Here is a 14,239-nt window from a genome sequence, read left to right as displayed (position 1 = left end):
AGTAGCAAATGTCCAAACAAAATTTTAAATATATAAGCCCTGTAAATGACCAGATTTAAAAAGTAACTTTTAAACGATAAGTAATCAAGGTCCATTGCATCACAGGCACTGGAAGCAAACCTAATTTTAAATTTGAAACAAGAAAACGCCATGGGCAATGGCTGTGCAAACAGATCAGTTAAAAACCAACTCTGATTACACGTGGGTCACTGCGCATAACAAACTCCAAAATTAGGAAATTTTGTCCTATTATTTCATATTAAATTAGATTTTTTGAAGTTTTTATTTTATTTGTTGTCCGAGTTGATGCACACCAGTCTTTTCCATCAACCTCAACATGCTTCAATTGTTCCCCTTAAAGCGTACCTTCCACAAATTATTAGAACTGGGTCTTGCTCAGTTTTAGCAAGCCATAGTTCTGAGGAAGTGGCATGAGAGCCAGCTGAACATGGAAACAAAAACAAGGGCAGCACTACTTACACCCACTGTGTGCAATCATGTGGATGTAATGCATAGCTGCTTGTATTCTGTTTGCAATTAGGAGGGCAGTGTCCGATTAGCACTTAAGAATGAGAAGACTCAAAAAATAAAAACAAATGCGCCATTATGGCTTATGGAGTAAGACTACTTTATTTCCTGCAGAAATAAAAATAAATCCAAACACACACATAAAATAAAGAGATGAACTATAGATAATGAGACTAGCTTCCATCATGCAAATAGGCATTTAGCCAAGAATTAAATGTGTCCCCGCCCCTTTGAATGAAAAGGGAGGCAGGATGACAGAAAGGGGTAAAGAGCAGTGGGAAGAGACAGAATATAGTCTTGGGGGAGGAGGATTTTGAATATTAAAGAAAGATAAAAACCATGAACTCAATAGATGATGGAAAATAACTTTTTCTTTTTTTTTTTTTAATTATGAAACTGTGACCCAGACGAGGTTTGGATTCTGTTGATGACAAACCAATAACACAAATAGGAGAGGATGTTTAATTCCTTATCTAAATATTGACTAGCTCAACTTAGCATTAAAGAGAGCTTTGCTCTTAGCATCAAGGATAGTGTCCTCTTGTTTTTCTAGAAGCAGGGAGGAAAGAAGAACTAAGGAAACAGTCTCAGGGGGGTTAAAAAGCTCATCATTCATTTTGGTTTACCTCTACTGAGAGGAGAAAACAGGAAAGTGAAACCAGACAGAGGATAGATTAATGATGCCACTGGGGGGTTTTCCACTTGCATGCTGCTTTTTTGCCTGACTCTCACACCTTAAGTGAACGTGATGGGTGCAAAACTGTACATCTTTGGCTTTGTCAGGGACAAGTTTCATAGGTATATTGTCAATTGTAACTGTAAACATGGAAAACAACCATGATATTTAGAGAAAAAGAAGTGTTTGCGTCGTGCAATATGATATGAACGTGTAAAATGTAGCATATTGCATGTATCGACATTTCTATAAGCCTTCAAAAAATCATTTAAATACATCAAATTTGTATGTCTTGTCGTGTATCCCACCTGATAATCAAGGCAAGCAAATGAAAGGGCCAAGTGTTTTAATGGTACCCAGCAGAGTGCCTTCTGGCCACATTCCCTGTCTGGCTGAGCAGCAAACAGCTGTTGTACTGCAGTTCTCACAGTCTAAAGAGGAACCCCCACTCCCCACCCCGATCCCAGCACCTGCTACTGAGAGGCATGTCTGGACGGCTGCTGGTGGCTTTAGACTACTTAATGGTCTCAAGTCAGCTGGAGAGATGGGGATAGCGTGTACGACTGGGGGGATGGAGAAGGGACAGTGGGTTTCTGTCTGTTAGGACAAAGACTTTGGGCAGGGGAGATCAGAGGTTATGTGTGACAAAGGTGTGAGTAAATGCCCTTGAATGGTGAAAAGGGCTGCCGTCCAGACAAAGAGGATAAGAGTAAGACAGCCCGTTAGAATGGTACAAGACTATTTCAACTTCTCAATTTTCAATAGTTTTTCATTGAATAAAGTATTTTCATGCACAAAAACCTAAATAACAAAAAAAATAAGAAAAAAACTAAAATCTAACCAGTTTAGCTGTGAGCTTATTAACTACAACGACTGTGTGAACATTTCCCTTTAAATTCTGTGCCAGCTGGCCTGCAAGACACACATTCAGGAGGACACGACTCGGTCAGATGAGGTTGCTGTTATTGCACAGCCACTTCATTTTTATAAATGTGTCTGAGTTCACAACTGTGCAGCAACACACAGTATCCTCATCGAAGTGTCCTCCAAACAGGGTTCATCTCTAAAAAAACAACTAAAAGAACACCGAAGAAAAAAATACAGAAATAATGCATTGAATGGAGAAATAACTACGTGTCATTTAATGTTCAAGGGATTGTTTTAATAAGAAATGTAAATGTTTTAGCTAATATTTTGAGTGTTATGAGAAAGAATAGTTTAACCTGACATATAGGGTTGGGCATCGTTTGGAAATTAACGATTCTGATTCCCAATTTTGATTCCTGTTCTAAATGATTCTCGATTCCGATTCTTTGAGTTGTGCAGGTCAACAGGTCATAGATTTCACAGGATAATTTTTTCATTTGAAAAAGCCTTTACACAGGCCATTTTTATCAATTCACTTACGTGATTAAGTTAAATTTGGTTGCTGTACTGTAACTAGAGTATTAAATTACAAAGGTCTGCAACTGTAAAACTAAAACTTGCAGAAAAAAGACTACAAACAAGTTGGCAGCAGTCTAAAAAAAACAAAGCTGCAGCCCAGGTAGATGTGAAACCAATTAAAACAAACTCAAACCCTGGAGTCATGTGAAAAAAAAAAAAATCAATCAGTTCTTGTTGAGGAAGACTATTATCATTCTGGATACAGTGTAAACAGAAACTATATAAAAAAAAAAGTTATATTTTGAACCTGTTTATATTGTAGTTAAGATATTATATGTTATTGGTATTCTGCGCAGTGGAGAAGAGATGCTATGCGCTAGCAGACAGAGCTAATAGAAAAACCTGACTTTTACAGATATTCACGTAATATTACAGATATTATTTTGGTGCTAAAGGGGTAAGGAATCATTTATGAACATGTTTAAGAGTAGAAGACGGCCAGAAAGAGAGTAGTAGGCGATTCTGCCCGCTGCCTACACTTCTGGACATCCCTGATATACACACACACGCGCACGCACACATACACTAAAAAGTAATACAAATGCGCACGCAAAAAGTGTTTTAGGAAAACAAATCAGTCTTGTAATCCAATCGAAATCATGAGAAGAAACAATATCACTGCTTGCAGTGGAGTAGACTAAGTAAACAGCAATGTCTACCACCTAAATTATGTATTCCACAATCATTTCAACAACAAGGCTTCTAGCTCGAAGCTATTAGCTCTGCAGACAGGAAAGAACAGGCTGTGGAGTGGAAGCCCTTGGGATTGAAACAAGACTATAGAGGAGTTGGAAGTCCAGCCAATGGCTACTCTGCCACAGGCTGTGTTGTACAGAAAGACCCCTGGGAAAAGTCTAGGGAGTTAAAAGCCAACCAGAAGAGCAACTGCAGCACACAGACAATAATAAGGACATTATAGGTTAATACACCCAACAAGGGCATCCTAACTAGTGTGAAACCCAAAGGAGTAGCATACTTTCTGTAAATCAAAAAGCTTATATGTACTACTTTTCTCCAGAGACTTAAACTTACAGCTAAATTGATCTGGTTGACAGCAAGACAAACCTTCCCAGCTGAGCCTGGGAAAACACTACTGCTATACTGACTACGTTTTAGTTTCTTCATGAAATTACCGGAACATATAAAGAGGTTATGAACATGCTCCTTACTAAAACAGAGAAACTATTCATTAAAACTACATTGGTTAATAGACCTATTGACATAAAATGAAAGCCTTTGCAACTAGTCAACAAAAAAGTTTTTCCATGAAAAACACAAATAAATAAGAAGGCAACCACCAGTAAAGCCTTGGATGTAGTTGGCCGTAGTTCTGAAAATAAAGTGTTGTACCACAGCCTCTTCAAGCTTGTTAACTAAGTGGCTATGTGGAGTAATCATGTAATCATCATGACAGTGATCAGAAAATAAAAACAGAGCAACCAAAACACAAGCACATTTCTGCTTACAGAACCAAGAACATGAACTGCCAGTGTTTTGGAAAAAGAACCGGTAAATTCTTCAACGTCCTGGGTCACTATAATTTATATTGTGCATCTAAACAAAAAATGCATTCATCATTTCACATTCCAACTACAATGCAAAGATCCCAGTGAGTGCTCCTAAGTTTATCTCTGTCCATTCATCGCTGCCTAATCTGTTTAGGGCTGCAAAAGAAAACAACAAACTGTTCTATTGCTGTGATGAAAACTGATGAACAAACTCAAAGTGAGTGGATTTGGGACAGTAAAAAATTAACTCTAGGTATATCATGAACACACAAACGACCCAAAAATGATATGCTTGAGAGCAATAACTTTTCTATACCGCCACAAACCTGGGTGGTGTTTGTTTGCAGGAGATGTGCCAGAGTTTGGGAAAGTGCTGCTGGTGCACGTAGAAAAAGAGGGAAAGGATGATGAGGATGAGGAAGAGGACGAAGAGACGACAGTGAGAGAGCTGAAGGCTCCAGCAGGCAGTGGCTGTCCCCTCTTCAGTAGTTGTTTGTGCTCCTGCTGACGGAAGCGCGGGGGCACCTCTCTGGGGGGGTAGCGAGCACTGGCAGAGGACAACTGGCACTGCTGCAGTGGGGGAGGCTGAAGCTGGAGCTGGCTACTGCAGGAGAAGTGCTGGCCATTGCCAGCAGAAGAGGAAGAGGAGGATGAGGAGTGGGACAGCGTGGGGTTGGCGGGTTGGAGGTGGTGGCTTAGGCCGGGACTGCACTTAGTAGAAGCATATTCTGGCACTAGACAGATACAATACACGAGCACACATGTATTCACAAACGGAAACACAGACAGGTAGCAAAGTATTAATGCCTGTGTTAACTAAATATTATTGCTCAATACAGCAGGCACATTTTTGTGGGCAGGACTATGTTTGCATTTAGGATGAAATTTATGCCAGTGTGGTGAGTTGTGCCGCAAGAATTTATACCCATGCAGTTGGTAAAAATTGTGTTTCTGTGGCTAGCACAGACATTTTTGGTTAAAAAGTCGTACTTTTGAGGTATCGAATGTATTATGTTAACTTAAAACACAAAAAAACTGACGATACATCAGGTGGGTTTTGATTTTGGATGCTGCCCACCAAAAAACGCATGAGAAGTTTAATATAACTAAATAAATAAATTAATAAATTGATTTTGAATAGATACATATATTTTGATTCTTGGACTGAGGGTAGAACAACAAAAATTAACTAATCGAACAAAAAAAAAGAAAAGAGAACCAACCCAATGCTGAAAATTAGATAAACTAAGTAAATCGCAATGAGTATTTATGAGCCCAGAATGTTTTTGAGTGAGTGTAAAGGATAACAGTTTCTCCAAAACTGAAACAGTAATCATAAGGTGTACATTAGCAAAAATGAATCACCAATACATGACTATGCAATGAAAAAAAATCATTTAAATACTGAACCCAAATTAAAGTGCACTGTTGTTTTTAAACTGTTCACATTTGTAAAAACAGTCTCCTAACTTATTCAATGCTGCACATTCTCTGAGAGGTGCAAAGAAAGCCTGCAGCCATTTCTAGCAGTAAATGGCTTTCTGTTGGAAGGCTGCAGCTTGTGACGCACATCTCTGATTCAGCTCAGCCCTTCTGATGCAGTCTCAACCAATCAGGCAACAGGAATGTGAAGCAAACAGCACCCCGCCCCCTTTTCTCCTCTGTGTTAGCCACTACTTTGGTTTCCCCATTGCCAACTCTTTATCTCCATCAGCAGGTTTCTCCACTGCTTCTCACAACTCCAAGTATTTCCTTTTAGTAGTGCCAGTCTTGCTTTCTGTATTTTAGCCTTTATTCATTATGACTCATCATACTGCCTCATTCTTTTGTCTTTTTCCTTTCTATTCCAGCTTCACTGTGGGAATCTCTTCTCTCCTGCCAATGATTATTTGATCTCTGGTCTATTTTTCTTTTTCCTCTCTTTTAATCTTTCACGACGAGGCATGAAACCTCACTGAATGTGAAGCATGCTATGATGTACAAAGAATAACATATAAATAGATTATGTTTACTAAAGAGCCACTGTTTGTGCTATAGCAGGACAAGCACAGCCTTACTCTGAGTTCTAAATGGTCTTGATTTATATAGCTAGAGATTCTAGAGATCATATATAATGTTTAATAACTTTAAGCCTTTTCAATTCTGGAACTGCGCATGCACGACCTGGGGGGGGGGGGGGGGGGGGGGGGGGTCATAGGTCGAGAGGGATATAAAAGTAACAAGCTCGTTCACTCTGGAATAAAATTACAAACACTGTTAGGTTGGAAATATCAACAGAGATCTTTAGTGTTTTAATAGTGTTCATATTATTAATATTACACATATTCGGACTCGGGGAGGTGACCAGGGTTTTCCGCTGAAGACACTTTCGGCCGATCCGACCACTTTTAAAAACTGACTGGAGCAGCTCAGCAGCAGTATGGAAGCAAGGCAGTCCCCTCACTACCTGGGTCTCCAGCGGGCAGAATACTCTACTCAGGAATGATGCACAGCACATATTCGAGTACTTTTGTAAAATCGATGACAGAAGCAGCATCAAGGCGACACATTCCTTCTCCCAAGCTTTTAATTTGTGATTGCTATGCATTTTTTTCTGTATTAACCTTTATTATTGTTAGTTTCTTTTTTTGACTTGTGTAGTTGTTTTTGAAAAAGCGCTTATAAATAAAATGTATCATTATTATTGATGGGACAAGTGAGATTTCCAAGTGTGAAAAAGACAGTGTGAGTTTTCACTTTGAAAAGGTAAATTTACGAGGTACATCATTCACTAACCAGGTCCATGATTATTTTTTATTAAGCTACTAATTTAATTAAATCTACAAATTTAAAAGTGCACAAGATGGACAGGTCGATAAGTGAAACCGCACTGATTAGCTGATTGGTCACTGTTTAAAAAGTCAGGAAAAAACTAAATTTTCAGCTCGTGTGCAGCATTAGCAGCTAACTCAGCATTTCTTTCTTGGAGACCGATACCACGTTTCCCCAAAAAGTCTTTCAAGGAATCAACACACAAGGAATCAAAAATTATATAAACCTCTGTCAGACTCGTTGTCAGCCAAGACGAGTTTATCCCTCTTGACCATTGAAATCACGTGTGAGAACTGAACGAGAGCGAGATTTCCGAGAGTGTGAAAAGGCTTATTAGTAAAAGCTTGAAAGTTGGTGTGTTATTTAACAGTAAAGCTGCTGCTGAACGACAATCCTGGCATTGTAAAATAACCTTCGGTACATCTGTATTTAATAAGTATGTTGGATAATTGTCTTCTGAAAGAACAATATATATATATATATATATATATATATATATATATATATATATATATATATGTGCATGTGTAAGTGAAAAATGAGATGGCAAAAAAACAAAAAAATATTAATGCTGCTTCCTTCTATAGCCTGCACAAACAAAACTAATTTTTGAGGCAACATAGGCTAATCCCATGATGGATGGGTAAGTGCTTTTGAAGAGGTGAAGGAGCGAATTACAGAAAAAGACTGCAGATGAGAAAATTGAGTAAAGAGTGGGGAAATCCCTTAGATAAGAGAGTACCCTTCAAAGATCAAAGAAAAAAAGGGGGAAAAATACGCCCCGAATGCTTAGTGAAAAGCAATGAAATCCATGTCATAAATATGAGATGTTATTAGATGCGTTATTGGATTTGAATTCATCCGATTTACTGGCCCATTTATGAATACAAATGTTCTCCGTTTAATAAGATAGCCTACACCTAACGTCAGTGAATATGTATTACTACAATTCTATTGCACGGTTTTACTGATCGAAGCAGAAAATATTTCAACCAAGAATTTTGATACTGAAGATGAGGTAGACTTTAAATAAAAGGCAGAAAGAAACAAATACAGTTACTAATAGAAAACAAAACTAAGCAAATAAAAACAAAAAAAACCCATGCCAATGCAATAACAAGTGGCCTGTTTGGAGAAAAGACAGCAAGATAAATTCTTATTGCACAAACTAAAATGAGACGTGGGGGGTGGAGGAAACAAACAAAAAAAGACAAACCCCACTCAACATATGGGATTGTAGAACATGTAATGATTTTGCTACTTCGCTAAACCTAGAGCCATGCATTACAGGTTGTCTCATCTATGTTGCTTATTTTCTGCAGCGCCACATTAATAAGCTGCATTGTAATTACAGAACTCTCTCTTCTGGCCAATTCTGGCCAGACTGCCCTAAGCAGGCCGGATACCCAAAGTCATTGCCTGAGGAGACTCTTCAATGTTTTGACTAGCAATATCAGCAACCCACAAACCAAGAGAGTACCGAACAACAGCAGATTCGCAGGGACATAATCCTCTCAGCTGGTTAACCTCTGAATCCCAAACCGGTCGGTTCGTCCCAAACCCTTTGACATAATAAACCCGGAGTCCACATCTGACCAACAACCCTAAAATTCATTCATTCATACTTATTTATCCAAACCATCATAACAATTGATACAACACCCAATACAATATGCCAAGCATAATATTGCATTTCTAATTCCAAAATCAAGTGAGGTACCGCTGAATATATAAAATATGTTATTATCTGTCATAAAAAGTTTGTATTGCCGTTAATTTTAAATTATAAGTAAAACAAGCTGATGACTCTTAATCTGACCAGGAAATACCATTAGAACCCTACACAGGTGCATATACCATGGCTTGTTGGTTGGAAAAAGATGAAAAACAGCATGAAATGGACAAATGTAGGAACAAGATTCCTACTTATGACAGAAGGGAACGTAAGAGCAGCTAATTCTTTCTGCATTAAAGTGGCCAAGAGGGTGTATCTGCAGAAGATCCCATCTGTCAGTATTAACAGAGAGAGACTTGAATCCGCAAACACACACTCAAAGACACATACACAAAAGGGGCAAAAACTCTCTCACCCCTCACCCATTTTATAATAGAGTGTTGCTATAGAGACTGACAGTTGCCTAATGCACCATATTGTGTCTCCTATGACCCTTTCCTATAACACGCCTCTTCCAGCCTTTTTAATCAATGCCAGCCCTCATTTGTGCCTGTTTCTTTTTCCTAGCATTTTTCCAAGCATGTGTTGAAATGAATCATGATATGCTTTGTTGTCACTTTCTGATTTTACATGTAGGTACTCTCACCAACTCTCACCTAATTCTGAGGAGTATCAGTATGTTGATTGGATGTTATTTCTTTTTCTTTGTTACGTCAATTAATAAGCAAACTGAGTGGGGTGATTGGAGAAGATCAGTTTGAGTCCAGTGCTTGACGGTGATAACGTATTGGAATATTTGAGCTATCTATCTATTATTCTATAACTGGCAAAACACGATGGTGTGTATCGCTACAAATCAAGCATCCAAGTCTTGCAAGCTCAACCCGACAGCGATCATACAACATAGAAACTCAGAGCAAAGCATTGATTAAGATTAAGCATCCCTCTGGTCTTTCTTTTTTCTCTGCTCTTAGTCACGGCCTCCATCCCTCCTGCTTCTCTAGCACTCGACATGCATGTCGCGCGAGCACATAGGGGGTAGAGGAAAAACAATTATGCTTCACAGTCATAAATCCACAGGATGTAATTCACACACTATTTGCTATTATTTCCGTGTTTATATATGTGGTTAAGAAGAGAAACACACTCAGAATGATAAAGTAAAGTACAATTACATTGCTGGTTCATAAAAATAGATTTTAAAAGTTTTGACGCAATTAATAGCAAGCAAAATTGCAAACGAATCAAATGTAACATTAGCGGGCAGCATTGTATTTTAGGAGTGTCTCTTTGCACTTTTAGAAAACATAATACAGTTCACACCACAGTAATTCTTAGGGTTCATATTACATTTCTCCTCAGATTTGCATGTTTGGGTTGAAAATATAGACTTGCTAAAATGAGATAAAAGTAAGTAACAGCATGAGTTATGAGTCACAAGGTCAAAAAGGATTATAATAGATAAGATAAGGAAAATATTATTGGTTTTTTTTTATCTGTCATCAGCCATAGAACTATCAGTTTGGGGGGAAAAAAATCTATTTCGGTGCAGCACTAGCAAAAAGTACAAAAGTATAACAAAAGAGGAGCTTGGACCCATTCTGAAGAAAAGTGGCAATGTAACACTATCTGATATTAGTGCAATTTTCTGTGTTTGTATTCTACATTGTTTGTCTAATAACTGCATGTAAGTGAATGACTACCAGTTTTGGAAGTTTTCTTTAAGCAAGCATAAACTGGCAGGGCAAAAAATAGGAATTTTCCAATTCAAAATGACAGTGGTCATCCAGGTACACACACCTGAGTATATACATTTAGTGTCATCTAGTTGGTATGTGTAGCAGTCAAACAGACTAAGTGAGATTACAAAGGTGTCTGAGATGGATATGAATCTATACGAGTGAATAACCAGCATCCCAAAGAGTTAATGGGGAGCAACGATAAGCCAGATACACTGAGCCCCAGCTTGTGTATGCATGTTGGGGGGATTGGGGGTTGACTGGGGCAATGGGACACTGCCTCCTGGAACCCTGCATTAGAGAGAGCTGGATGCCTAATAGGGGGCAGAGAAGTTAATTCCAATGTGCGGTAGCTTTATCTAATTTTCATAAATATGAACGTGCAAGCCCGAGATCGATTACCGCAAACAAATTAAAATGCCTGCACCACGGCAGCGAGCAGAGAGGAAAGCTGAAAAAGACCGAGGATGAGAGATGAGGGAGGGGGGGGGAGTGGAGGTTTGTATGTAAATGTGACTATGAATTTCTGACTGTATAAGGATGGCAGAATGCACTGCTATGGATGGAAAGACACAAATCACAGCTGCATACAGATTTTCTCCCCATCTACATACATATCTGAATACACACCATACACACCTCTATTATTTAGTGTCACGCATGAAAACCCATCTCATTCCAGTTGCTGCCATCTTCCTTTTAACACATATTACTCTGGGGAGGTCATGAGCAAACAAAATTTAAAGATGGCTCACTGAAGGAATTCATTTTCAAAAAAAAATCTTGAGAGATTTTTCTTAATTTTGGTTTTGAATGAGCACCAATTATAGCTTCTCCTTCCATGTCCCTTTCTTTTAAACTCTAGCTTTCATTAAACATACCATATGCCCATTATATTACTTAGCCTTTTGACAAGAATCCTCAAGGTTCTCTGGCGTGCCTACAGGTTCATTGCTTTCTTTCCTTTTGTAGTGATCGACTCAAAAAAGTGCAAAAATTATATCTGCTTAAAGTACCATTATTGTCTATATCTTTAGGAATTCAATTTAAACTGGCTGGATGTTTTTTTTTTAAATTACTATAACCATTTAGATAAGAACTGTAATACTATGTAAGAGGGGTCTTACATCAGCAGACAGTTGGTGACCAATGTCAGAACCTACTGTTACACCCAGATGGCTAAGCTCCTTCATATTCAGTTGAGGGACAACCCTTCTTGTATCCAGAAATGAGAAATTTTGAAGCAGTAATTTTGTGTATGGACTGCTCACTTTTATTTCTTCACTCTTTCCCCTTCTCTTCTTGCCTTTCCACCTCCCCATCACACCTGAATAAATAAGGTAGAGAAGAGGAGATAAAGGGGACTAAAGATAGGAAGGAAATCCACAGCTAACTAATTGGAAATTAGTTCCTTCCTTTTTTTTTGGTCTCTTCTAACCAAATATTAAATAAGGAAATTACTAGTTTGGAGCTGAACGATGTTGATTAATGGTGGTTGTGGTTTAGGACACACGCTAACCTATTCCAATTTTGAAGCAGTTCTCTGAATAGCAATGCTTCTCACAGGTTAGAAAATACAAAAATATTCTCCATAAATATTAGTGTTTTTCCAACTTTTTACCAAATTAATGAAGAAATAATCAAAATCTGTAACATCTAAAAGAAAATACTTAAATTCTTAAACAGGGATAATCTTGTTTTAGCATCTTGAGGAAAAAAAGGAGCATCTGAGGACAGCCATATTTCAGGCACACAATGTCTTTATTTCAGCTGAAGCCTTTTTGTACCACAACCTACCTCAACATTCTTGTCCCTTCCCCCCCTCACTTTGCCCACATTACACTGTCCAACACTGAGCTGTCTGGGTGCCCTCACGCTTCACTGCCTAGTGCTGCAGGCAAACTGAGCGTCACACTGAATTATTCTCTAATGTATCCAATAAAGTGTGTGTGCATGTGCAGGCATGCTTCTATGTTGGAAAGAAACAAAAGGGAGTCAAACAGCCAATGTATACCTGTGCAAAAATGTTGTACCCATTTATAAACACAATTACAGACTACATGATATTTTTCCACATAGGATTATTGCGTGTAATAATTAGAGTTGATGGTGTTAGAAAATAGAGCTAATGACAGAATGCAGGCTTTGTGACTCTTACCTTTGGGTTTCTGATCAACAGCCTACATAAGAGAAGAGAAAGAAAGAAGAAAAATTAGCTTTTCTATCTAATTTTAACACATCTGTCAGAATTACTTTTCATTTCTTTATCAAAATGAGTTTAAAACTCATACTGTATTGGTGTAATTAATTTATAAAATTCAGAGTTGATAATTTATATCTAAGACATTTTACTTCAAATTCACCTTTTTCAGAGTGAAGTCTGTAATCTTTTCTTCTTTTTTCCTTTTCTTTTCTTCCATCAAATGGTTCTCTTCCTTCTGTTGCTAGTTTTACCCAGCTGTTAAAAAAAAAGAAAGGAACTTTTATTAGCATAACAGGAGTAAATAAAGACTTTTAACAATTTAACTCACCTGTTTTTTTTTTTTGTATTACCATTATTCAAACTTTTGCAGTTTAGTGGCTTTAAAACATTTGCAGGCTTGTTTTACAATCCGGACAATACTTGGCAAATAAAACTGTTCACAAGTTGTGGAACGACCACATGAAAAACACTGTTCAGTTTAAGAGCGAGATCTAATTTTTTTTTTTGCATGTGTGCTAATTTTATTATGGCTGCCAATCGGAGTAGACACACAGTCTCTTAGAAGAACAAAAACATTGTCCTATTGAAGATGTTCAGAACTGTGCTATCAGAAGGAGCCATTATTTAAAAAAAACGGTCAATGAAAGCATCAGTTTGTATTAGAAAGAAAACATTGGGCAAAACGCTAAGTATAAACACAAGGGAGAGTACCTACTTGTAGATACAAATAAATAGAGTATAAGTTTGTAGAGCATTTATGGCCTTAAACCGTAAACTTCTATTTTCAATGTCTCTTTGGGGTAGTGGTAACTTTTTTGTGTTCAACTTTAAATTGAATAAAACACATTAACATTACAGAGAGAATGCATTGAATGATTTATGTAAAACCTCATTTATGTTTGGAAGCACACATGTACAAAAACTCCCTCTGGTTCATGTGAATGGAAAAGTTCAATTACGGTCTGGAGAAGTCGTTCTATACAATATGAATTTTAAACACAAATCACAGCTGAGACGGTAAAGGATATGTGAGAAGAGAAAAGGAAAAAGGAACAAAAGCTAACATAACAACAAACAAATCAAGGCCAACTTGTTCGGTTCTTTCTTTCTTACTATGACTTTTATATTGTTAAGCGCTTTGAGATGACTTTGTTGTATTCTGTGCTATGTAAATAAAGTTCAATTGAATTGAACTTAGAAAAGGCAACATTAAGATGGCAACATGAATAGGCAAAAATTAAGTGAAAGCACCACAGAAAAAAAACAAACGCAAAGCAAGGCAAGTCCTCTCACAAAGAGCTGTTTTCAGTGGCTGTGAGTCAAACGAGCTAGACGGCAACCCTGAGGGCCACGGGAACTCTGGACTTTTTGTCAGCCTCCATTTCCATTGGCAGTGCATTAGTGACTGCTCCTGGAAACTATTAGAGGCATGAGCTGGGAGAGTACATCATATCAGCCTATAATATGTATGCACTTGTTTTTGATAATTATGAATGCAAAACTAAGATGCATAAAAAATGATGCATTCTACAGAGGAACATCATACTTAACCTTTGTTGCATTGAGTTGTAAAATTGCTCAAATGTCAGGTTGATCTATCTGCATATTTTTTATTAAACACCATTCTTAAATAAATTACTAAATGACCTGTAA

General features: G+C 37.7%; 1 protein-coding gene across 1 annotated transcript in view; it reads right to left on the bottom strand.

The window, feature by feature from the left end:
* Window positions 1–14,239, bottom strand: part of tnrc6c2 (trinucleotide repeat containing adaptor 6C2) — a 45,416-nt gene that overhangs the window by 22,880 nt on the left and 8,297 nt on the right. Inside the window, 3 exon segments of the mRNA XM_028456758.1 lie at window positions 4,485–4,892; window positions 12,542–12,563; window positions 12,747–12,841. Coding sequence (XP_028312559.1) covers window positions 4,485–4,892; window positions 12,542–12,563; window positions 12,747–12,803 — 487 coding nt within the window. The 5' untranslated portion in view covers window positions 12,804–12,841.

Source organism: Gouania willdenowi, chromosome 1 (genome assembly GCF_900634775.1).
Source record: "Gouania willdenowi chromosome 1, fGouWil2.1, whole genome shotgun sequence".
NCBI lineage: Eukaryota > Metazoa > Chordata > Actinopteri > Blenniiformes > Gobiesocidae > Gouania > Gouania willdenowi.
Note: the sequence above shows the minus strand (reverse complement) of the source record. Positions and strands in the feature narration are given on the sequence as shown.